Here is a 26,133-nt window from a genome sequence, read left to right as displayed (position 1 = left end):
AAAATAAAGGAACCGAGATGCCCAGAATTTACTTAGGACTGGTGGCTTCCAAAGAGGGTTATTCTAACCACCTTATCCTGTGGTTGCCTCCATGAAGGAACCAGAAGAGGCCCAGGAAGTTGGGCTCAGTGAACCCAGGCGAGCCTCGGCCACTGGGAGCCTCAGAGAATGACGTGGGCATGGCCTCTTTAGTCCTGGGCTTTGGCTCGGGCAGGGAATCCACATGGCCTAGCACATTTCTTGGAGAGGCTCTGGAGGACTGTTTCTGGATTAACTGATCTCACTGGGAAAAGATCTTGTTTATTACTTTTTGCCTTATCCAATGCTCGGCTCAAAATCTTGTGTCCTCACAAAGCCAAGGCCAGTAGCACCATCTTCCTCCCCTGAACTCTCCCAGTAACCCTTGTTCGTTTTACTCTTTTGGCTGCTGAACATGTTAATAATTGTTAATAATAATTAATATGTTAATAACATGTTAATAATAATTAACTGTCTTCTTAAGAGTATGTCCCCAGGAGACCAGTGGCTCCTTTCAGGGGAAGGCCAGGTCTCATTTTGGCGTGTATAGCCAGTGACTGTACATGGCATGTAACGGGTTCTCAAAGATGCTCATTGCTCAGGGGAAGCTTTAAGAGAAAGTTTCTGAGCTCACCTCACATAGTCTTGATGCTTCTGTACATTTACTTAGGGCCAAAGATGGAAATGGACCGACTCAGTGGTCATGAGTTTGAGCAAGCCCTGGGAGATGGTGAAGGACAGGGAAGCCTGGTGGGCTGCAGTCCCCTGGGTCCCAACGAGTTGGACACAACTGAGTGACTGAACAAGGACAAAGACAGCAAGCTTCGAAAACACGATGGCGTCCCACCTTAATAACCTTGTCAGTTCCCGAAGTCAGTAACCATCCTCTGGTTGCATCGAAGTGCACATGCACGATGTTATGTTTACTGTCGTGGAAGGTCGCGGTGGGCGCGCGTCTGGAGGGAGCAAAGGAAGTTTCCAGAAGTGAAAGGCAGAGTATATAAATGAAGAAGATCTAGAGTGACAGTAAGCTCTAATTTTTAGCCAAATGGCTCAAATGACCTCACGGTTAGAGATGCTCCTCAGAGCTACTTTTATTCCCTGGGGATGAAAAGAGTGAAAGGATTCTTAGACGGTCCAAAATGGTCAAGAGATGATGAAATTTCTTTAGAAACTTTTTGGAGAAATTTGTTGCTCTGATTGAGTCTGTGAGATTCTCCACCCGTGCTGTTAACAAATCTTTAAAATAACCCACTGTGCTTTTGCTAAGTTTGATCTCAGAAGGACTTGCTGATAAAAGTCTACTTTGGTTTATTTCATTTTTAAAAAGGCACATTTGTTAAAATGCCTAAGACACTATCACTTTCATCTAAGGGCTATTTATTTTTTCTCCTCTTTACCCTGGTATAAATGCAGACTCGGGTTTTTCTGTGGCATTCTAATGCTTTAACAAGTAAAACAATATATAAACAAACACTGCTACTTGCTTTTTATTTTTTCAAGCCTTGCATTTTTTTAGTAAGAAGGCTGCTAACTGCCTAGATGCTCTAGAGGCAATGCAAAATGCACCCATGGGGAAGAGGCAGAAGAACCAGTGGTGTGGGACAGCAACATAGGGGATTAGGCTGCAGTTTTCTAATCATGTTTCAAGTTCCCACTATTCAGCAGTGGGCTCTCTGAAGACAGCTGTTAATTGCTCAATCTGGAGAACAGATCTTCAGTACCCTAAAAATGATGATTGCTTTAAAATATTTAGAATTAAGGAATTAGGTTTAATCTGTAGTCACTTAGACCCTCTGGATCTGTGTCTTTAATGAAGAATTCAACAGGAATATCCCTAAAGTCTCTTGCAGCTCCCTAATTTAATGAGAAGCACTCTTTTATTAATTTCATCACAAATGATGAGCAGAAAATAATCATTGAACATAAGTGCTTACTTATGTAAGGGCATCTTAATTTATATTTGCTGTGATTAAATATGAATAAAAAACATATACATTAACAGGGTTATCTGCAAAAGAATGTTTTGTTTTATTAACTTGCCAAGAATTTCCTCTAAATGCTGACCTCCTTGAGTGCATCTGAAATATGTTTCTATTTATATGCAGCTTTTAGGACATCCATCTAGTACTTAAAATGATTTTACTACATTATATGGGGGGGGTGGTGGTGGCGGCGGTGAGAATTGGGCAGACAAGTCCCCTGTGAGATTCTAATTCACTAAAAGGGACACTTGGTGAAGAACACTCTGTTTACATGGAAGGCAGTTTGCAACAGCTAACATTAAAAAGATAACATGGAGTCTTTCCTGGCAGTCCAGTGCTTAAAAATCTGAGCATCCAATGGGAGAGGCGAGGGTTCGATACTTGGTTGGGAAACTAATAACCCACGTGCTGTGCAGCATGGCCAAGAAAATTTTTAAAATGTTAAAGAAAGAAAAGAAAAAGGCAACATGGATCTGCACCCCCCACCCCCCACCAAAAAAAAAGCACTGTGATCTCAGGTTCTGGGTTATTGGGCGAGGCCAACCAGCAAGATTCTGCAGCTGGGCAACTGGTGGTACAAGACTCTGAGGAGAAGAGACCTGGCTTTTTCTGGAAAATAAAACCTCTGGGGCCCGTGGGCTTATTCGCTCCTGCAAAGATACCAGCTCCGGCTAACAGTGAAGCTCAGGCTCCTGTATTCCCGGGCAATTCTCCAGTAAATGAGCAGGCAGAGGATTTCCTCCAAGAACATCTATTTTCAATGCACACACCCCTGGGATTGACAACAGCACAGAGATGATTTCTCAGCGCTGCACTCTCTCCTCCTGCCTCACAAGGGGACACCACCTCCTGATGGAAAAGAGGGCTTTGCCCACCTGCCACGGTCCGTATTGGAAACCACCAGAAACCAGGGTGCCATTATTCATGGCTGCGGGGCTCGGTGCAGTGCTCGGGTCGCACTCGTCCCTTAACCTCGACAATTCCGCAGGCTGCTGTGACTTACTCCTCATCTGTGATGGCCTCGTGGCAGCTGTCACACACCCTCACTTCAAACTCGAAGCCCATCAGCGGGATCGGGGAGCGCTTGGAGCTGCACTTGCCGCAGACCGCCTTCCCGCACTTGCGGCAGTGGTGCTGGAGGGAAGAGAAAACGTGCTCAGGGCGCCTGCGCGCCTCCGCTGCGCCAGGTACGCCCAGGTGTGACCCACAGCCTCCAGGTGCGGATGCTCAACGGGAGGGCCCCAGCGCATTGGAAGCATGTGCCAGAGGCTCTTCTTTTTGGATTCTGTTTACTCAGAATGAGGACTGTTTAGGAAGTAAATCTGATTGTGCCACGGCCCCAAGCGCCCCTTTCCCTAGTCTTGGTTCTTTCCAGTTATCATCAATGTGAACCTCCCCAAGTCGGGTCATCTTAAGGGTGTCGGGTGTGCGGAGGGTTTACGGAAGAAGTGCCACCTCCAGAGATCACTCTGTTCGGTGAAGAAGAACTAGGATGAAACCAGGCTCAACTCACTGTCTACATGTTGGCCGTGCTCAAGCTGGGTGACTGGCATTTGATTTCCCCGGGGGGCAGACCAAACCCAACCATAGAATCAGGCTGAAAATGCTGTCTTATAAGTAGATCTAAATAACTAAAACTAAGATGGAACGAAAGTGAAATTAAAGAGAAATACGTATCACTTACATAATTTCATGGTTTGGTACCATTTCAGCTAAGCTCGGCCTCTCTAATTTTAAGGTATATTTCACTAGATGCCACTAGAATTCTAAAATCATATCACTTAACTACTGGGAACAAGTCACTACAGAAACTAAATCCAGTAGGAATGAGCTTCAGTAGAGAAAGGGAATAAATTCAGCAGAAAGCGACTCCAAGAGAATAACTTACCCTCATCACAGCTCCCACCCAGCAGTGTTATTTCTTCCAAGATCACAAGGTAAAGTTATTTCTAGGTGATAACGTTTTGATGAAGCAAGCATATCACCCACCTGTCTCAGGCCAATTTTCTTACTGTCCCACATTTGCTTGAAGTTCCAGAAAAAAGGCTGATCGCACTTCTGGCAGGAATCACTGTCCAACCATTCAGGGGTCTTGCCAAACAAAGCACACAACAGGTGACAGTGAGAAGCAGTGAGGATCGTGGAAGCAGAGACACTGCTGAAACTTACGCAGTCAGGATGTGTCTCTAAGAAACACATGTGATTTCTCAATCATTTAAAAAATATTTACTGAATGCCTCGTGACGTGTCAGGTCCTGGGGATGTAGTGGGGAAGAAAAAGAATTTAACATCATGGAGCTTATAATTTATCAGGGAAGATGAAACATGATAATCATAGTAATAGTAGTTAATTTCCCTGGTGGCTCAGACTGTCAAGCGTCTGCCTACAATGAGGGAGATCCGGGTTCAATCCCTGGGTTGGGAAGATCTCCTGGAGAAGAAAATGGCAACCCACTCCAGTACTCTTGCCTGGAAAATCCCATGGATGGAGAAGCCTGGTAGGCTACAGTCCATGGGGTCCCAAAGAGTTGGACATGACTGAGCGACTCCACTTTCACTTTCATTATGTGAAACAGTAGAAGGATCAAAGGTCAGAGACAGAGAAGCACAGAGTGCTATGAGAACAGGATGATCTAGGCTGGGGTTCAGGACTTGTCTCTGACAAATGATAACAAGCTCAGATCTGGGGATGGATGACAGGAGGCCAGGCACACGGGGCTGAGAGAAGGGCAGGATGGCTGGAGCGCAGTGTAGGGGTGGGGAGAGAAGGGCTGGGGGTAGGAGAGGGTGTAAAGGGCTGAGGCTGGAGGGGTTGGATGTAGAGGTCACACCACAGACAGCTATGTTGGTTTAGGACTTTATCTCACAGTCTCAGATCATATGCAATTATCTCATACTCTGATCATACACAATTATATTCTCTGTGTACAATTATATACATCTGCTTATCACACTGGCATGCAGCTACATGTGCTGGGGGGACAGGACCCGACCACAGTGGGAACTCAAAAAGCACTAGTCCACTGTCATGTTGGAGTCAGCAGGGTTAGTCCATTTCCCTACCTTTATTTTTTATTTTAAAAAGAATCCTTATATTCTTTTGTAAAAATTTACTTTATTTATTTTTGGGTGCACTGGGTCTTCATTGCTTTGCACAGGCTTTCTCTAGTTGCAGCGAGCAGGGGCCGCTCTCTTGTTGCTGAGCATGGACTCTAGGGCTTCAGTAGTTGTTAACTCACCAGCCCTGCTGCTGCTAAGTCACTTCAGTTGTGTCCAACTCTGTGCGACCCCATAGATGGCAGCCCACCAAGCTCTCCTGTCCCTGGGATTCTCCAGGCAAGAACACTGGAGTGGGGTGCCATTTCCTTCTCCAATGCATGAAAGTGAAAAGTGAAAGTGAAGTCGCTCAGTTCTGTCCGACTTAGCGACCCCATGGACTGCAGCCTTCCAGGCTCCTCCGTCCATGGGATTTTCCAGGCAAGAGTACTGGAGTGGGGTGCCATTGCCTTCTCCACACCAGCCCTAGAGCGCAGACTCAATAGTTGTGGTGCACAGGCTTAGTCGCCCCATGGCACGTGGAATCTTCCAGGACCAGGAACTGAACCTGGGGAAGTTCTCCCCTAGCTTTAAGCAGACACAAACCTAAAGCTATATATTTTCTCAGGAGGAAAAAAAGAAAGCAAAAAGGTGACACTTTAAGAAAGTTTATTTATTTTATTAAAACTGAGGAAAAGGGACTTCCCTGGTGGTCCAGTAGTTAAGACTCTGAGCTTCCAATGCAGGGGGCCTGAGTCATATCCCTGATAGGGAAGTAAGATCCCACAAGCTGTACGGCATGACCGAAAAAATTAAAAATGCAGAGTGCAATGACAAGGGTACAGAAAGAATGATAATACATTAAAAAAAAACAAAAAACCTGAGGGAAAGAAGTAAGTTTCAACTTGCCTGGTAATTTTCATGCCCTAATTCATGTAAAGACAGATCAATAAAATAATACAAAGTTTCTTAGCTGAAGACAACAGTTTACCCCTAAAGGACTTATCTATGTTGTGATTTTTCAGAACAGTTATGATGTAGGAAAATAAGGGAGATTTACAAAACACACACACACACCCATCTTTTACAAGGAAGCATGCAGGTTTAGGATGTGTATAAAATACGTTAGTGGGTATCTAAGAGGAGGGAGCTGAGAGTAGGGCTCTGAAAAGGTGGGAAAAAATCAACATGTGTAATATGATTCTCTTTTTTGTCAAAAAAAGAAAAATCTAACATGTGTATCTGCAGAGAAAAATGTAAGAAGGGATGTTTGCCAGGATGTGAAGAGTGATATTTCTGGGTGGTGATATCATGGATGGGCTTCCCCAGTGGCCAAGCCGTAAAGAATCCACTAGATTCTTCAGTCCCTGGGTGGAGAAGATCCCCTGGAGAAGGAAATGGCAACCCACTCCAGTGTTCTTGCCCGGGAAATCCCATGGACAGAGGAGCCTAGGCAGGTTACAGTCCATGGGGTTGCAATAGCATGGGATATGACTTAGCGACTCAGCAGCAACCCTGAGTAACTGACATTCTCTTTGTTAACGAGCACTGTAATTTTTCTACAAAGAACATGTATTATGTATACTTAAAAAAATAATAAAATTGTAAAAAATCCGATTTTGTTAAATGTATAAACACACGTTTAACCTACATCAAGATGTCAAACAGATCTGTGTTCAGCCATTCAAGGTCTTCTCCCACCTGCCCACCCTCTGGGCTGCCACCCCATCCGCTCTGCGTCCATTGCTCTGCACGCGACCACTCCTGTGTTTCGTCTTGGTCAGAGCGCGCTCACTCTCTCCCGCCACAACCCTTCACTGGAAGGTGAGCTGATGGTGACAAGCCCCAGCTCTGATGCTCTAACTCCTATCAACTGTGGTTGATTTATTTATACCATCGAATCATTTTCTGAAGCTTTCCCTTCCACGTCTTTTCTTCCAGAAAGGTTACCAGCCCTTCGGGGCAGGGATGGTTTCCTTAGGTCTCAGGCTTCCCAGGCAGAGTGCTGCACGGCAGCTGCCACAGGTAAGCAGCCCCATGGATACACCTGGGAGACTGCACGTTTATCATATATGACACTCGCAAAAGATGGATGCGACCGTCGCCACCGCTCAGTTAGAGCTTTAAATCACTGGAGAAGATTTACAATAGTCAACAAGTACCAAGTGCCCGTATATCTGCATGTCAAAAGGCATCACTGGAGCAAGATGGCTCCAAGGACTGCCCACCGACCGACCGCCGGGTTTCCTTCTCTGGAGAGTGCACTGGTATCCTCCTTGGACTTCTGTCTACTGAGGGCAGAGGCTGTGTGCACACAGGGAAACGAGCCCAGCGGCTCTCCTCCCTGGGTCTGGTCAGTCAGGCCTGGGAAGAAGACTGGGCACACCGGGCATGACTGTCCCTCACCCAAAGCAGGCCGCCATGCACCTGACCGGCACACACTGTCTTTATGCCAATGGGGCCAAATTGTATTTTCAAAAGCAATAATCCACTATTTATTCCTCATTTCCTGACTGAAAGGATCATTTTAATTAGTTACTAATAGAACTCCTGTGGATTTACGGTTTGAGCAAATCAAGCTTTAATCTTCTTAAGCATTTAATTACTGGCATTTGAAAGGCACAGCATTGTGGGTAATGGCAATGACTCTTGAAATGAGACTGGGTGAGGCTGTGGAAAGAAGTTGGGAAATGGCCTTTGGTTCATTTTTAAAGTGTTGCTCTTCTAATTCTTGTATCCTTTGAGGACACAGATTAGAATACACATGGTCAAAGGGAAAATTTACCCAGCATTATTCTAGGGAAATGAGAAAATGGTTAACTTCAAAGTACTTGTCAAAGGGGACGTTCAGTAAACAAACCAGCTGTTATGATGCTGAACGATGAAAAAGCAAATTCATCAAAAAAATGTTATGGTTAAATTGGCAAAATTTATGTTCTGTAAATTTTATCTCAATAAAAAATTGTGTAAATAGTAAATGAAAAAAAAAGAAAAAAGAATGTTATGACAAAACTTAAATAAATGCTTAAAAATGACAAATTTTTATAAATAAAAAATATTTATATCTGGAGAACTGTTTAGAATATGACTCATAAACACAAAAAAATTATTTCTAATATTTCTATTAATACCAAACTAGGATTCTTCATCAAATACCACTTCTCACACACCAGCCTCCATTTCCTCCAATAACATAAAGGGCCAAGTTGTCTGCTTTCATAGTGCACTTTAAACCAAAGGGCTGTAATTACCTGAAAATAAATGTTTCTTCTCTGAACTTGTAAATCGTGCAACAGATCTGAAGTCTAAACAGCTTAGTCTCAGTCTTCTTACGAATCTCCACTGCATGAGTATTACGTGCAACTTTGTGAGGGGCTTATAAAAGGAAACTCCTTTCATACTAGAATTGTATTTTATTTTACTATTATTGTTTTTCTGATTTTCTGACATAACATGTCTTATTTTCATGGTTTTCTCAAAGAAAAAAGTGGGCTTCCCTGGTGGTTCAGTGGTAAAGAATCTGCCTGCCCATGCAGGAGACAGGGGTTCGATCCCTGGTCTAGGAACATCCCACATGCGGCAGAGCAACTAAGCCCCTGTGCGCACCACAACTGCTGAGCCTGTGCTCTAGAGCCCAAGTGCCACGACTACCAAAGCCTGAGTGCCCTAAAGCCCACACTCCACAAGAGAAGCCGCTGCAATGAGAAGCCCGCGCACAAGGAGAGAGTAGCCCCAGCTAGACACAACTAGAGAAAAGCTTACACAGCAACGAAGACCCAGCACAACCGGAAAAAAAAAAAAAAAAAAAAGGTGAGCAGGAGGGGAGGCTGAGGCGTTCCTCAGCAGAGTCGGAGGTGCAGAGCCCAGCCTGGTGGCCATGGAAGAGTGGCTCGAGCCTTCTGTGAACCTACCTCCTGCCTCTCCACGTCCATGTTCCAGACCACGATCCCACCGTCACCGCCACAGGAGATGAGCTGCCGCGTGTGCTGTGCATAGGACAGGGCCTGGACTTTGTCACTGCCGAAGAAGCAAGAAGAGTCAGTGACTGTTCCCGGGGGCAGGGAGAGCCCTGAGGGCAGGAAGCCTGGCAGTGAGTCTCGTGCAGGCTCTCCGCTGAGTGCCACCCAAGAGCAGACCTTGGAGACTGGAATGGAATGGTCCACATGCTAACATCGGGAGAGTACTTGAGATTTGCAACATTTAAAATAAGTCAAAATGCTCCTTTAATAATTAGTGATGTTGAACATCTTTTCATGTGCCTGTTGGCCATCTGTAGGTCTTCTCTGGAGAAATGCCTACTTAGGTCTTCTGCCATTTTTTTGGATTGGGTTGTTTGTTTTCTGATATTGCATTGTCTGAGGTGTTTGTATATTTCAGAAATGAAGCCTCTGTTGATTGCATCTTTTGCGATTCTTTTCTCCCATCCCATAGGTTGTGCTTCCGTTTTGTTGATGGTTTCCTTTACTGTGCAAAAGCTTGTAAATTTGATTAGGTCCATTTGCTTATTTTGCTTTCATTTCTTTGGCCTTGGGACACTAAGAAAATATTGCTGTGATTTATGTTCAAAAGGGCAAGTGGAGAAGGGATAAATTATGATTATGGGGTTAGCAGATACACACCACTACATATAAAATAAACAACAAGGATTTACTGTATAGCACATGGAATATATATATATATATATATATATATATATATATATATATACTTCCCTTGGAGAAGGCAATGGCACTCCACTCCAGTACTCTTGCCTGGAAAATCCCATGGATGGAGGAGCCTGGAAGGCTGCAGTCCATGGGGTCGCTGAGGGTCAGACACGACTGAGCGACTTCCCTTTCACTTTTCACTTTCATGCATTGGAGAAGGAAATGGCAACCCACTCCAGTGTTCTTGCCTGGAGAATCCCAGGGACAGGGGAGCCTGGTGGGCTGCCGTCTATGGGGTCGCACAGAGTCGGACACGACTGAAGCGACTTAGCAGCAGCAGCAGCAGTTCAGTGGTAAAGAACCTGCTGGCCAATGCAGGAGATGCTGCTTTGATCCCTGGGTTGGGAAGATACCCTGGAGAAGGAAACGGCAACCCACTCCAGTATTCTTGCCAAGGAAATCTTGTGGGCAGAGGAGCCTGGTGGGCTACAGTCCATGGGGTTGTAAAAGAGTGGAACACAACTTATCGACTAAACAACAACAAATATACATATATGTATAACTGGATCACTTTGCTGTATATCTAAAACTAACACAACATGATAAATCAACCATAGTTCGAGTTTTTAAAATGCTCATGTGAGATGCTAAGGCCCCAAGAAGAGGTGGTCTCTGTCAATTACCAACACTTAAGGAAAAAAGCTGTTGAACTACTTATAATCGTACTGGTTCCTTAATTGATCAATTAAATAAAATCTGTGCCATCTGTTCATGTTATATTTGTAAGGTCATCGGGCACCTGATGGAGGCAGGTAACCTGTGCTGCCTGAGATGCGAGGCGCCAGCACGGCTCCCGGGGTGAATCCACAGCCGCAACAGACTTGAGTTCACTGAGTGTCTCTCTCTAGTTCTCATGCCCTCTTCCCTCAGTTTGTGTCTTCTTTTTCTTTCTGGTTGGTACATGGCTGACAGGTTATTCCCTCTTGGTGGGGAATCCAGTTTAAGGGTCTGACAATTTAGTGACCACTACCAAAAGATGACAGAGATCTACTCCACTTTGGGAGAGAAAGAATGGGGAGTCTGGTTTCTTGGTGGTTTTCGTTTGAATATTCTGTTTTGAGCTCACATTAATTGAGAATTCTGTGCTCACTGGGAAGGAGAATAACTCTGTGAAATCTGGATTGGTGATTTTGTGTGTGTGCGTGTTTGTGTTTACTTTTGACTTGTGCCTCCAGTTGTAGGACTGAAGCTGTTAAGCTCTGTGTGTCTGTGTCTGAAATTCAGGGGGTGTTTACCTCTTGTGTATGGAACGCTTTCCTATTTCTGAAGGTGTCAATAAATTAGATTATGGTACCTGTTAAATTATAAGCACTTGCTTATAAAGATAAACAAATGTTTATATAAATTGAATATTTCTGAACTTCACAGAAAATAAGGAAATTAAATCCCTAAAGCTTTAAATTTACTAGGCTTAAAAATAAAAATTATTTTACAGAAAATACTAACTCAGTGATATTTTAAGACTCCCAAGTTCACAAAACTAACGTTAACTCTTTGGCAAATGACTAGTGTGATGAGTTTCAAAACACAGCCATGTCTTTTTCTGGCTTTATTAATGTTAAATATAATGCAAATGTACATTTTGCTTTACTTGGGTTGATTTCTTCTAAATTTATATAGGATAAATGGTCAAATAAGCTAATATTATGCCTATATAATATTTAAGATTATGAAAAATAAGCGTGTTCAATTAAATAATTTTTCTCATAAACTTTAGATAACAGTTATGTTTTAAGCATACCAACTTAAAGATAATTCCCAAGATCTTGGGTAATTTACAATGGAATCATAGTAAGTTGAGCTAATTGGTAAGTCACTAGACACCTACACTGGATAATTTCTTTCTTTTTTTTAAAAAATTACTCTATTTTTGGCTGCATCGGGCCTTAGGGCATTCAGAATCTTTCCTTGCAGCATTAAGGCTTCTTTCCAGTTGTGGCTTAAGGGCTCAGTAGACCCTTGGCATGTGGGATCTTAGTTCCCCAACCAGGGATTGAACTCGTGTCCACTGCTTTAGAAGGTGGATTCTTAACCACTGCACCACCAGAGAAGTCTTGATCATTTCTAAATAAGTTACTGAAATTTCAACTGTACAGCATAATATTTAAGATTATATATGTTTGCTTATTTTTATGTGCTATAGAGACTGTAACTTAGGCACGTGTCTGCTCAGTCACCATGAACTGTTGCCCTGCCAGGCTTCTCTGTCCATGGAATTTTCCAGGCAAGAATACTGGAGCAGGTTGCCATTTCCTACTTCCCAACCCAGGGATCGAACCCCCATCTCCTGCATCTTTTGCATTGGCAGGGGGATTCTTTACCACTGCACCGCCTGGGAAGCCCAACATAATTTAGATGAGTCATGTCAAATGAACATGTTCCTTTCTTTTACCATTTTAGAGGGATGCAAAAGTGACGTACATTGCAGTAGAAGCTGACGTCACGTTTCATGAGCTGTGCTAAGATGCTCCCTATGATGGAAAGTTCTCAATTATCCATATCTTCTGTCCTCCCAGTCTTCTCTACAAAATAAGTTAGTTACTTTGGTTAATTACTAGAATTAAAATGGGTGACTGAGATGATGCCAGGTGCAATGATGAGCAGGAAATACAACTGTGTCTGTGTTTTAGTTTTGGGGAGGGGAAAAAACGAGAGAGTAGTTTTAAAGCAGTGGTTCTCAAACTTTTTAGTCTCAGGACCCCTTCACATTCTCAAGTCTTATTTGAGGACACCAAAGAGCTTTAGTTTAAGTGAGTGGTGACTATTAATATAAGTGGCCTGATAGTAACTATCAATATAACTGGCCACCTGATGTGAAGAGCCGATTCATTGGAAAAGACCCTGATGCTGGGAAAGATTGAAGGCAGAAGGAGAAGGGGACGACAGAGGATGAGATGGGTGGACGGCATCACTGATTCAGTGGACATGAGCTTGGGCAAACTCTGGGAGCTGGTGAGGGACAGGGGAGCCTGGTGTGCTGCAGTCTGTGGAGTCTCAAGGAGTTGGACACGACTAGGCAACTGAACAACAACTATCAATATACTTGAAATCAATCTGAGAAAATTTTAAACTATTGAGCCATCTGAAAACAGCAATGATGAATCCATTCCCTTTTAACCAAATAACATATGTTTTGGGAAAAATGTATTTTCCAAAACAAAATATTTTGAAGGCAAAATGGCATTGTTTAATATCTATGCAAGTCTTTCTAATGTCTGGCTTAGTAGGAGAGAGCCAGACACTCATCTCTTTCTGTGGGCATTATGATGTCACTCATGAGCCTCTGGAAAACTCCATTTTATACTTTTGAGAGAGCTTGAATGAAAAAGGCAATTTTAAAGTAAAATATAAATTTGTTCCAGAATATCAAAGAGAAAAATAAAGGACAAAACATGGAAAGTGAATTTTGCTTGCTTTGATTTATAATACTTGGGAGTCTTAAAAAAAAAAAAAAAAAAAGCTGCAAAATACATTAAAATCTTGGTATAATTCCCTTGGGTTTGATGGCTTGCTTCCTTAGTTTGCTGATTAATGCCTTGGACTACAATGCAAAAGGATATTCCTTACCTTCTATAGAATCTGCCTAGCTAGCAGAGATTTTATCTCACCAAAATCCTTTTCAGAGCTTTATGCTGATTTGAAAAGTTCTTGATTATTTAAGGAATGAAAAGAAGAACAAGGGCCCTCATTTTTAAAAAGAGCTACATTCTTTAAGACTGTACTGCTTTCTGTATTTATTTCCCAAGTCTTCTTGTTACTCTGATTATATAGATAGCCAAGTATTGTTTTTTTTAGGCACCTGTGCTCCTATCTTAAGTATCTAAAGATAAGTATCCTCTGACAATAATTTTGGTTTTGCCTTCCCAGGTTGAGCCCTATATTTTGGGGGGAAAAAACTGTTTAGGATATTTTTTACACCTAAAACTATCTTTGAGATTTCCAAGCGGGGTTCTGGAAAATTACAGATCTGCTTCCTTTGCCTCATAAAAATAGAGATGGTATTTAAAAAAAAATCAATTTGTTTACTGTGTTACTATTCTAAGAGTTGCATAGGAAGAGTTGTCAGATCAGAGAAGATGCTTAGTCTTCCCTAGGTTAAGTCAGTATGGCTAAAAGATTATTAATATATTTCTGAGATTGTATATTACATGCCAAGACCCTAGAGCTTTATCAATGCTTCCACTGTCCATAATATGCTTTTACCTTCAGGGAAAACACTGATCAATTGCTCAGGAAATAGTTATGTAGGGAGTATCAATAGAGAATTTCACTCTTCTCAATTCTGATATTATTTATCACAGTAAAAAAAAATCTATTAAGTTTCTATAATCTACAGGTAAATTTCTATTATTTTGATGCTTGCCTGAAGGCTTTGTCACAAGCTACAGGCCAGAAGGGACAACCTCAGAGTTTCGAGGAAAACAATTCTATGCACCAGGTACTTTTAAAAAATGGCATTTTAAAGATTCTTTAGGCAAAGAATACTAGACTGACATAACTTAGTCTGTAAACTGGGATAGTGGACTGAGTCAGGATTTCCTTGGATTTCAGGACTTTTTTTAGTCTGGAAGTAGATGGCTTTACAAATGCACTGGGATATGGATTGAGTCAGGATTTCCTTGGATTTCAGGACTCTTTTTAGTCTGGACGTAAAAGGATTTACAAATGCAGACTGCTAAACCAACACCCAGCAGAACAAGAATTAACAACACAGGACCGAATGAACTGAAGAGAGAAATTTTACTGGCGTTATTTGTCTAGAATACTGTTGCTGTTGTTTTAACATTCTATTTTTTTGATCTATGAGGATGCCTTTTCTCTTACTTTTTAGGCTGTCTCTAACCTAGGAGATCAGCCCTGGGTGTTCTATGGAAGGAATGATGCTAAAGCTGAAACTCCAGTACTTTGGCCACCTCATGCGAAAAGTTGACTCATTGGAAAAGACTCTGATGCTGGGAGGGATTGGGGGCAGGAGGAAAAGGGGACGACAGAGGATGAGATGGCTGGATGGCATCACTGACTTGATGGACATGAGTCTGAGTGAACTCCGGGAGATGGTGATGGACAGGGAGGCCTGGTGTGCTGTGATTCATGGGGTTGTAAAGAGTCGGACACGACTGAGCGACTGAACTGAACCTACCGTTTAGTAAAGTCTGCTTTGGTAAGCTAAATCTAAACATTTAAGAATAATATCCAATTCTCAGAAACCCCCCAGAATTCAGAAACTGTTACTTTGTCACCTTGATTTTCATGGCAATATTTTACAGGTTTAATTAGAATCTATCCACAGGATATCACTGGGCAACCAAGCCCTTACCTACAGTGTCACATGAGAGATGGTGTGCACCAAATCAGTTATGAGTAGCCTCTTTAGCAACTAAGGGAGCCAATGCCTTGGGAAGTGGTCCTACTTCCCGAAAGGAAAACTGGTCCTGTACCTGGTTTGCAGGGTCCTGGCATTACAGGTGTTAAGAAAGCTACCAGGCCAAGAAACTAGCAAATGTTGAAAATCTCAAAGAATTCAACCAAAGTTATAAGTATTATAGGTGAACACTGATGATTTTCTTGGGCTTGTTTTCCTGCTGCTGCTGCTAAGTCGCTTCAGTTGCGTCTGGCTCTGTGCGACCCCATAGACGGCAGCCCACCTAGCCGTGGAATAGCAGATAACAGAGGCTCTGAAAAGCCCAATCCAAGATTCCTTATAAAAACTTTTGTAAATTTCATGGGCTTAATAGTTGCTTAATACCATACAGCTCCATATTTGCAAAACCAACTAAGATGGCCTATAGGTTAATTAATACTCTTACTGCACCAATGTAAATGATGAGGTCAAACTTTGTGAGGCCAGCTGTTTTTCTCTGACCAGGAATAATCTTATTATTATGATTATAGGTGAGAAGAGGGGAGGATCTCTCAGATCAAAAACTTGGAAATGGGTAAAAAGAGATTGCTGGGTATCTTTTTCAATGGAATATCAGGTGTAATCTGACACATCCTTCTGTGTTTTCTGCCTCTGTGGGAGTCAGAGTTATTATCTTTAATTGTGCTATTTTATAACTCTGTAAACTGTAGGAAATTGACAGTATTGCAAATGAATCTTATCCAGTGAAGATGCAATGAATCCCCATGCCTGGCTCCTCCCATGGAAGAAGTCAGTTGTGAAAATACAAATGCATTTCAGCACTCTCCATTGCCTCTTCATGTTTCTACTCTTTGAATTTCCCTTTGAACTGGCTGTAACATCTTACTAGTTCCTTTACTAATTAATGACTAATATAAAATCTTTCACTAAAAAACAAAGTCAATTTTCTATCTCTCCTGGTTGTGATTAATGCTTCATACATTTCAGGGGATGGACTGATGCCATTGTGACATTCAGGGGCAAGAAGGAAAATCCATCTAGTTGAACAGACTCATAACCACCCAGTGATCTGAACTACAATTCATGTGTTAAGGCACCTTGATACATATCAATGATCTTGCAAAACCAAATAAGCTACAAAAGGAACTGCTTTGCCACTCATAGCTGGCAGCAACATTCAGCAAGAGATACATAATTTATGGGACTCCAGTCCTGTTAATATTCCCACACAGAAGAACACAATGATGAATGCGGGATCCCAAGCCTTGTAATAAAGCTGCTCCGGGGCGTCTTGATTTAAGGATTCAAAATACAACCACCTTGCAGTTAAAAACAAGATGAGGAAACATTCCCAGGTTTACAGATCCAGGGTGATAAAAGAGTGAAGGATACCTTCCTCTTGCACTCATGTTCCATCTGGCATCATGGTAGCATTGATACTAGAAAGCATCTTAAAACTGGTTATTATTTAATCAATGAGCATTCCGTGGACTGCACTGCAAATGCTCTTATGAGTGTATAAAGACCCCACTTTGTTAAAATAAAAGAATTACAAGATAATGACAGCAGAGCATTAAACCAAGGGTGGGGCCGTTTTAAGCAGAGGTCACATGCCCTGAAGCTGGTCCTGAGTCTAATGCTTCTTAAGAGAAAAGGGTAGCGAAGCCTTCATATTCTCTATAGGAGCAGATTTTCAGACACAGGCTAACATCTACCTAAATGTCAGCTTAAGTCCTCTTCCATCCCTGAAGAGTAAGGGGTGGTGCTTAACTGTATACCAAAGAAATGAAACTGTCCAAAGTATGGAAAGTCTCAGCCCACTTGGTGAAATCTAATCAGCTATGCACCTACTTCCAGAAATCTCAGGCTCTTAGATTTGAAACTCCCACCTTCATGAATTTTCCAAACCTCCAAGGACCAGAGGGGTGGCTTCCCTGGTGGCTCAGTCAGTAAAGAACCTGCTTGCCAATGCAGGACTCTCAGGTTCGGGATCCCTGGGTTGGGAAGATCCCATGGAGAAGGGAATGGCCACCCACTCCAATATTCTTGCCTGGAGAATCCTATGCACAGAGGAGCCTGGAGGGCTACATACAGTCCATGGGGTCGCAAAGAGTCAGACACGACTGAGCGACTAAACCAACTAAAGCACAATTGCCACCAAGGAGCAGGGGAGGTCGGGGAGCAAGTCACACCTGAGAGGCCTCCAGGTACCTGAAAACACTGTCCTGAGTTCCTGCCGTTCTGTCCGATCCTAAGAACTCGGAGAATCTATTCATCTCCTGAGATCTGGATCAGGAGGCTACCTACTTTCTACTGCAAAGGCAAACTGTCCACCTTTCCCTTGTTTTCATACATCCAGAGCAGCTCAAGAGAGGCAGGGCCTGTTTTTCTTAGTCACCTCTGGGTTCTAAGAGCCCAATACAAAGTCTGGTCTGTAGACAGAGCTAAGTGAACATCGGCTGAACGTATCAGGCAAAGAGGGAGTAGGCGCACGTGGCAATATTTCCATTGGAAATGCAACAATTGGGGGGTTTCCCTCATAGCTTAGTTGGTAAAGAATGCAGGAGACCTGGGTTTGATTCCTGGGTCGGAAAGATCCCGTGGAGAAGGAAATGGCAATCCACTCCAGCATTCTTGCCTGGAGAATCCCATGGACAGAGGAGCCTGGCAGGCTACAGTCCATGGGGTTGCAAGAGTCGGACAAGACTTAGCGACTAAACCACCACCACGACAATCAGAGAGAAAGTCATCTTATCTGGAAGCTTGATTTATGGATTATTATCATTTTTCTTAATGAGAATGATGTTAACAAGTGTCACTAATATCCCCTTAATCTTGTGCTGATTATTTTACATGCATTATATTATTTACGGTTTTTGACAACCTTTGAGGGCTTTTCGTTCATACTACACTTATGTTAGAGATGAGGAAACTGAGGGTCAGAGAGATGAGGTGCCTTGTCCAAGCCTACAGAGCCTACAGCTAAAGAGCTGCCTCATACACAGCCTGGCCTGACTCTGAGGTAGTTCTCAGTCACCACCCTACACAGAGGAGAGAACTCTACCCTCTGTGAGAACTTGTTTTTTTCCTATGAGAACACTAGTTGCTAATACTTTGATCTATTATGTGTTTAGCTAAATAGTTAAAAATAGAAAAAACATCTCTTTCCATCGGCCCTAATAACTCTCCACAGTGACAGTGAGAAGTACTTGTAAATCTCAGATGGGCATGGAGAGAAAGCTTTCATACGTATTTATCCTTGATCTCCTCCCCTAAACCCAGAAGAAGCTGAAGGCAAGAATGTTACTTCCTTTCGTGACTTCAATACAAGAGAAAAGCACAAATCCTCCCAGTGCACATTTATTGATGAATCGCCTATTGCTTTACCAAAAGAGTTTGAGAAGGCTGATAACAAAAGTCTTCCTCGTGGTAAGAGCAGGAAAAGAGAAACCCTGAGCTGGGACTGTGGAAAGAGGATGCAAAGACACAGGCCGTGTGTGCCGCGGGTCGTGGCTGTGGCAGAGCCTCAGGCAGCCTGTGTATCCCAGTCTTGGTGGGGAAATCCACCACAAGGGACCACGCAGACCTTTGCCTCTGCTTCATTTTTAATTTTATTTTATTATCCCTGGTGACTCAGCTGGTAAAAGGACCTGCCTGCTAATGCAGGAGACATAAGAGACGCAGGCTCGATCCCTGGGTTGGGACGATCCCCTGGAGAAGGAATTGGCCCACTCCAGTATTCTTGCCTGGAGAATCCCGAGGACAGAGGAGCCTGGCGGGATACAGTCCATGGGGTCACAAAGAGTCGGACATGACTGAGCGCACATACACATTTTTAAAAAGCTGCTTAACACACAATCTAGCCCCCAGTGTTGGCCCACTGTTATGAAGGAACTTTATTAAATTTATTTCTTGGCCTCAAAGCATGTGGGCCTGACCTTAGTTCCCTGACCACAGACTGAACCCAGGCCCCTTGCATTGGAAGCATGGAGTCTTAATTACTGGACCACCAGGCAAGTTTCTTATATGTGCTTCAAATCAAGTTACCACTAAATTAAATTGCTAGCAAGTCTCAGAGACCTAAGAAAACACTATTTGAAAGAAAAAATGTGATCATAAACCTGGTCATGAAATGATAGATACTATAAAAGAATATAAAAAGTCCAAGTCTCCTGATCAGATTTGATAAAGTGGGCCTGGGACAATAAATGTCCAGGTTTATGCTTCGATCATATCCATCTAACTGGTAACTGATTCTCAAAAAAATGTAACTGGTCCCTGAAAGTGGAAAACTTTGTCTCTGCCTTCTTTCCACAGAGCTTGCACATGATTCATGTTTCACTTGCTCCAGGAAGTACAAGTACCACAATGCTTCAAATGCAGATAATACTGTGCTAGAGAAATATACTTTCTTAGCTTTTTTCCCTTGGACTTGGAGACATTTTCACTGTCATCAATCACTTATTTGTGCTAAAGCTCTCTCTGCTTTGATGGGATTTTTTTACACATCAAATCAAACTGGCTACATAAATGTCACGTTTCCCTACCGAAGGATGGTGTGAAAGCTCAGAACCCGGGATGGAAGCCACAGGGAGCTGTCCCTCCACACCACGGCTGGACATCTCTAGAAGAGGGGAAGGGAGTCTCCCCACCACAAGGGGCGGGGGGCCTCAGGTTCCGTCTGCTCTCCCCGGTGCCCGAACTCAAGGATTTAGTCCACGAATGGGAACTCAGGCCACCAACGGTCACCCTGAGGGAAGGCAGGGAAATGAGGAATTGTAGGCGAGCAAGGAGCAGCCTCAGACCTAAGCAGAAAGTCTTCGCCTTCTGAAGTAGAATGGTGACAGAAAACACCGTGGGGCATGGTGGGACTGTGTGTTATTCAATGTTCACTTTTTCCCCCCTAGGGCCTAGCACAGACTATAAAGAAGGTTCCAGAAGCTTTCTCCACTGCACTGATCTGGGAGTCCTAAGCTACCAGCTTTGGGGTCTTTGAGGATGGAAGTTCTATTTGTGCATGTGTGCTAAGTCACCTCAGTCGTGTCCGACTCTTTGTGACCCCATGGACTGTAGCCCGCCAGGCTCCTCTGTCCGTGGGATTCTCCAGGCAAGAATACTGGAGTGGGTTGCCATGCCCTTCTCCAGGGGATCTTCCCAACCCAGGGATCAAATCTATGTCTCATGTCTCCTGCACTGGTAGATGGGTTCTTTACCACTAGCACCAGCTGGGAAGCCCACAAGCTCAATATTCTCATTAAAAAAAAAAAAGGTATCTGACCGCCCTCTTTCCCAGGGTTATTATAAGATTAAACTGAGGTGTCTGTGTGTTTTGAAAACTCCTTGACAAAATATTAGGTGCTGCTGCTGAGTCACTTCAGTCGTATCTGACTCTGTGCGACCCCATAGATGGCAGCCCACCAGGCTCCCCCGTCCCTGGGATTCTCCAGGCAAGAACACTGGAGTGGGCTGCCATTTCCTTCTTGAATTAGGTGCTACTCAAATACAAGAATCACTGAACATGAATCCGGTGGTCCATTTTCAGGGCAAAGGAACGGATGCTGTGAACGTGGGCCTTGTCCTTCCTGCCGCATGTTCTGGCCCCTTCTCTGTGAGCCCCATGCCCCTCCTGTCAGTGGCTCCAGGGCTCCCCTCCCCCGGCTCAGGTGTCAGATCTGCTCTCACAGAGCAAAGTCAATGACACTGAGGAAGCTCATCTCGCCTGCTTCGGCGACAACAGGGTAACCCCTCTGAGGCGACCGGTGACAAGGAGCCCCTCACACACTCCACCTTATTACTAAATTTAAATTAAATAAACACCAGGTCAAGGCCTTCCTATTCCTGTTCAAGGCACTTCTGCCTGGCAGCTCTGGATCTCACCAGCCTGCCCGCCCCACCAAGGTGTGATATCCTATCAGGGTGGACTCCAGGATGGACGTCAGGGTGGACTCCAAGGATAGTCTGCTTCATTTTCTCAACGTCCAAGCCAGTATGTCTTAGAAACTGGAAGACCTATTGATTTAGGTTTCATTATTCCGGGACTGAGAGACTCTATCTCCACTTGATAGCCTTTTCCTTTCTTACCCAACTGGAAGGTTTCCCAGCATGTGTTGCCTGAGGACACGCCGCACCCAGAGATGCTGGCGGTGAGAACTGACCCTCGCCCTGCCAGCACTCTTTATGAACCACTGCGTAAAAATAAAGCTAATTATGAGCTAATCTGAATGAGTCCAACAAGCATTACTGATCTTCATTCTAAGCCTGTATTTTATTTCTCTGAAGGAGCCCAAGTTGCAGGAATTACTCAGCAGATTAAATGATAACCGTGTGTTGTGAAACAAGGCTTCCCAGGTGGCACAGAGGTAAAGGACCTGCCTGACAATGCAGGAGACGCAGGAGACTCGGGTTCAATCCCTGGGTGGGGAAGACGCCCTCGAGAAGGGAATGGCATGCCCCTTCTCCAGTATTCTTCCATGGAGTCTCAAAGAGTCCACCGCGACTGAATCCATTGTGAGGCAGGGCTGTATCTGGCTTTTCTTTTTCTTTGCTTACATGGATGATGTCAGTTCCTTCTACATGACCTCTATATGTGTCCCTTTATCATGGAGAGAAACAGAAGGGGACAGTTCCTTTAAGGACCTGATACTGAGGTCCCAGTGGCTCCATAAGCCAGGTATAGCCCCAGACAACTGATCTGTTCTCTCATGTGGGAGAGAAGGGCTTAATAGCTATGTCTCTAAAACTGAACTCTAACGCAAAAAATAATGGTCCGTGCATAGGCCCTCCAAAATTGAATCGTGTCTGTGTGTGCTCGTTCGTGTCTGACTCTTTGTGATCCCATGCACTGGAGCCTGCCAGGCTCCTCAGTCCATGGGATTCTCCAGGCAGGAATACTGGAGTGGGTTGCCATTTCCTACCCCAGGGGATCTTCCAGGCTTAGGGATCAAACCTGCGCCCCTGGCATTGGTAGGCGGATTCTTTACCACTGAACGACATGGGAAGCCCCAAATTGAATTAGCTCATATGTAATAACTCTAAACCATAAATTTAACTACTTAGGAGAAGTTTGTTTGCTTTTAAGAGTTTTTTTTTTTTCCTGGGGACCATTTTTAAAGTCCTTACTGAATTTGTTACAATACTGCTTCTGTTTTTATGCTTTGGCTTTTTGGCCATGAGGCATGTAGTATCTCATCCCTTTAACCAGGGATAGAACCTGTAGCCCTGGTGTTGGAAGGTGACGTCTTAACCACTGGACTGCCAGGGAAATCCCAGGAGAAGTTTTTAAAACTAGTGTTTCCAGACAGATCTGTAAGCAGAGTTAATGCCGCTTAAAACCAGCCAGCTCAGGGAAGTTGATATTAGAGTCATCTTTAATATGTCTGGAAACTTTAAAAGTTAAAAACAATTCGGATTAGCTTTGGAGTTCTAAAGCAGATAGAAGATTCTTTCCAGCCACAGGACCAGGCTTGGCCTCCAGGCACTGTGGGCGGCACAAGCAAGATGAATCAGTGAGGCCCAAGGGTCCCCAAGGGAGTTGCCCAGGGAGCTTGTGACGACATGGCGCCCTCAGCTCCAGGCCAGTGAGGACCTCAGAGGACGGGGCCAAGGCGTCTACTTCGCAGTTTCCTCAGTGATTCCTTGTGCAGGCGAAGTGTGAGAACTGCTCCCAGGAACAGCACTAAGCTTTTCTCTGCCGTTCCCCTCGGCCTCCTGAAATCCACCCCTTAATGAAGAATAGTCTGATATGAATTAAGGCGAGTTCTCAGGAACTGTCTGGGGAAGGACAGAATGTACTAGGTGAGGATATGATCCCTCCCTTTCTCCTTCAGCTGCCAGTAATCTTGCAGCCACATTTGAACTCAATTACAGAAATTCTGTAGGACTTCGAGGCTTGTATTTTGAAGCTCTTTTTTTGCCCTTCCTCTCAAACATTTACTCTTATGGTCTTCTCCCTGGTCCTCCTTTTTGCCTTTTACTTCTTTACTGGCATTATTTTATTTTATGGCTTTTTGGTAAGCACTCTCAAATCATCTGTGAACTAAAATAGGGTATAAATAAATAAACATATTTCCGTACAGATATAAATCAAAGTGGCCATTTGCGTCCCTGCCATGTTACTCCCACGCTCAGCTCTGGGCACAGAGACTAACTTGCATGCCTCTGTTCTAGCTTTCAGCCCAGAGTCTTCTCCCAGAGTTCTTTGTAAAAACACCAGCAGGGAATCCCCTGGCGGTGGTTTAGTGGTTAGGACTACAAGCTTTCACTGCTGAGGGCGCAGGTTCCATCCCTGGTTGGGGAACTCAGATCCCGCGAGCCGAGAAGCACAGCCAGAAATAAAAGCATAAAATAAGATAAAAAAGCACCAGCAGCCTTACTTGTGTCCTTGGAGCTCGATGGCGGTTCCTTTTCTCCCACCGATGTCCCACATGATGACAGAGTGATCGGAGCTCCCCGAGAACAACACCCGCTGGACAGGGTCCCAGCAGAGAGCAGTCACCCCACCTGAGAGAACAGACAGAGCTGGCCACGAGGCACTCAGTGACAATGCTATTCATCGTTAAGTTGTGAGAGCAAGGGAGTTCAGATCTAGGGCAGTTCCTGGCACGTAATACACTTTTGTTGCAAAGAACAAGTTAAGTCCCCAAAGAGAAAAAAAAAAAGAAAATTGGCCTCAAGAATAAAAGTCCCATGCTTTGTGTATCTTTTCCCCCAAACTTAATGTACCATAAAAATCAAACACTGTAAAGACTAAAGGGAAATGAAAAAGGCAATTAATTGACCTTCAAAAAAAAAAAAAAAAAGACATGGTTCTAAGCATGGAAAATATTGCACTGTCCAGAACTATTAACCAAATTTTTTCAAGCTGCTGTTGTCTACCCCTCAGCCCGCCAACAGGAGATGAGAAGTAAATGGGGTTTTAAAAAATTCAATTAGATTTTTTTTTCATTCTGTAATTTAAAAGTGCAATGATTTTTTTCTTTTCCTTTTAAAATTAATTTTTATTGGAATATGGTTTCTTACCATGCTATTTTTGTTTTAAAATTCTTGAATATAGATGTTGCTAGGCAGAATTTAAAATGTATTTTCTCTCCTGGGGAATTTAAACTTACAGGTTCTGGGAAGATTACTTACATCTTCAAGCGACAGTTTCCTCCTCTGTAAACCGGGGACGATGGTCATACGATGACCACCACTAATACTGATGCTAATATCTGCTTAACCACTGCCTGCTGCACGCGGGCGCAGTAAGGGTGACCAGGCCAGGCACACAGGGCTGCTCCACACACTGTCGTGTGTAGCACAGATGGCCATCTATTAGCATCGCTCCAGGGGTGTGGCTATAAAATATTATTTTCCCTGGCAGTTCCCACCATAAATCAAACTCCTTGCCTAGTAAGAACAATAGCAACTTCTTCTGGATAAGATGAGCACAAAGCTTATGAATACTTCAGAATATGAGACTCATTTTTTTACTCATTTTTATTGAAAAACATTATATTCTCAAAAGAACATACAATTGCTTCTTATTTATTGCAATCTGACACTTTCTTCTTTAGATCATCAATCTGTTCTAATGAAGTACTGCACTCTAAAAGCTTTTAGGAAAGTTTCTCTCATGTAATGTCTCAGGAGATATTTTTTCAAGATCGAAAGGAAAAAAAAGAAAAAAACAAAGAAAAAAACCCACTATGTAGATTATGCTTAATAGCTTCTTCTGGTACCTGCACAACAAGCCGCTTGTATGTATTCTTATCCCTGTAAGAACACACACCATTCCCAGCAGCACACCTGTGCTGACCACCCTCTGTATCTCCCCTCACCTCTCCCCCTACCAACCCCTGCCTCCACAATAAGCACGGAGCCAGCAGCAGGCAGGCTCTGGTGGTATCTGTTGAAAGAACGAAGGAGCAGATGAATGAAGACACAAACATCTTTTTTCGGGACTTCCCTGGTGTCCAATGGTTAAGACTCTGAGCTTCCACTGCAGGGAGCACGGGTTTGATCCCTGTTTGGGGGAACTAAGATCCCGCATGCCGTACAGCGTGGGTAAAAAAAGAAAAAGAAATCTTTTTTTTTTTTTTTTGTATCCACAAATCTTATTTGGAACTCCTCAGCTGTGCTTACTTAAGCCTTTGCAAGCTGAATATTTTCTCCTTATAACTCGCCTTCTCTCCCCGTTATTGAATGCCATATACCCCTCCTTTTTAACCTTCCTTCAGTATCTGAGAATGTAATACTTCAGGATATGGATTCCATGGTGCAAAATGTTTATTCCCACACAACTGTACTCAAGTGACTCACTTTGTTAAATATCCATGGCAGAGTCAGCTAACAGTCTTCTGAAATCCACATCCCCCCTTCTGTACATACAGCTTTCCCTGGAAATCTGTGGTCCTGCAGGGACCCAGGTACCAGCCCCTCTTGCATCTAGGGGACCAGTGACCAGTTCTCAGCAAGGGAACCCAGAGAGTACGTGGAAGTCATGTGCATCCATTCCGGGCCTGGGCAGTTTAGATGGCCCTTTTCTTCCTTCTCTTTAAACTTCTCCCAGAGCACTGCAAGACCCCGGGGCACACAGCAATTCTGGAAGGAGCCTGGGACCCTGAATCACCATATAGAAAAGAATGGGAACACTTGCGCTGGACTGTCACATGAGCGAGAGATCTACTTGGCTTATTTAATTAAAGACATCATTGGCCGGGCTGTGTGTGTTCTGTCCAAATAAACATGGAAATACTTAAATAGGGCTTTCTATGTGCCAAGTGATAGAAAGCATTAGCTCCCCCTAACCAGTACACCCCAACACCAACCAGCACCGTGCTATGAGAAGCAGGCCCTTGGGCCTTCTTTGCTGGTGACTGTGGGACAAGGATGGTTGATGGTGAAGAAACTGAAGTTCGTTTCCAGTATCAGAAGTGCCAAGGCTCTGGAAGCAGATTCTAGATTCAAATAACAGCACCTCGGGGATGTTGTTTTAATACTCTTGAGCCTCAGAAGCTTCATCCATAAAAGAGGGATGATAATACTT

At 43.6% G+C, this 26,133-nt stretch overlaps 1 protein-coding gene across 7 annotated transcripts in view; it reads right to left on the bottom strand.

Annotated features, from left to right (window-relative positions):
* The window catches only part of WDFY2 (WD repeat and FYVE domain containing 2), a 183,160-nt gene that overhangs the window by 7,498 nt on the left and 149,529 nt on the right, over positions 1–26,133 (bottom strand). For 6 of the 7 annotated variants that reach the window (XM_055542220.1, XM_055542219.1, XM_055542221.1 and 3 more), the window contains 5 exons: positions 23,480–23,606; positions 8,951–9,056; positions 3,993–4,094; positions 3,007–3,137; positions 866–974 (listed from right to left, as the gene is read on the bottom strand). In XM_055542220.1, coding sequence (XP_055398195.1) covers positions 866–974; positions 3,007–3,137; positions 3,993–4,094; positions 8,951–9,056; positions 23,480–23,606 — 575 coding nt within the window. Of the gene's footprint in view, positions 1–865; positions 975–2,878; positions 3,138–3,992; positions 4,095–8,950; positions 9,057–23,479; positions 23,607–26,133 lie in introns of all 7 variants that reach the window. The other variant, XR_008700923.1, reaches the window with a different exon arrangement.

Source organism: Bubalus kerabau, chromosome 12, assembly GCF_029407905.1.
Source record: "Bubalus kerabau isolate K-KA32 ecotype Philippines breed swamp buffalo chromosome 12, PCC_UOA_SB_1v2, whole genome shotgun sequence".
Classification (NCBI taxonomy): Eukaryota; Metazoa; Chordata; class Mammalia; order Artiodactyla; family Bovidae; genus Bubalus; species Bubalus kerabau.
This window is presented reverse-complemented; position numbering and strand designations above follow the sequence as displayed.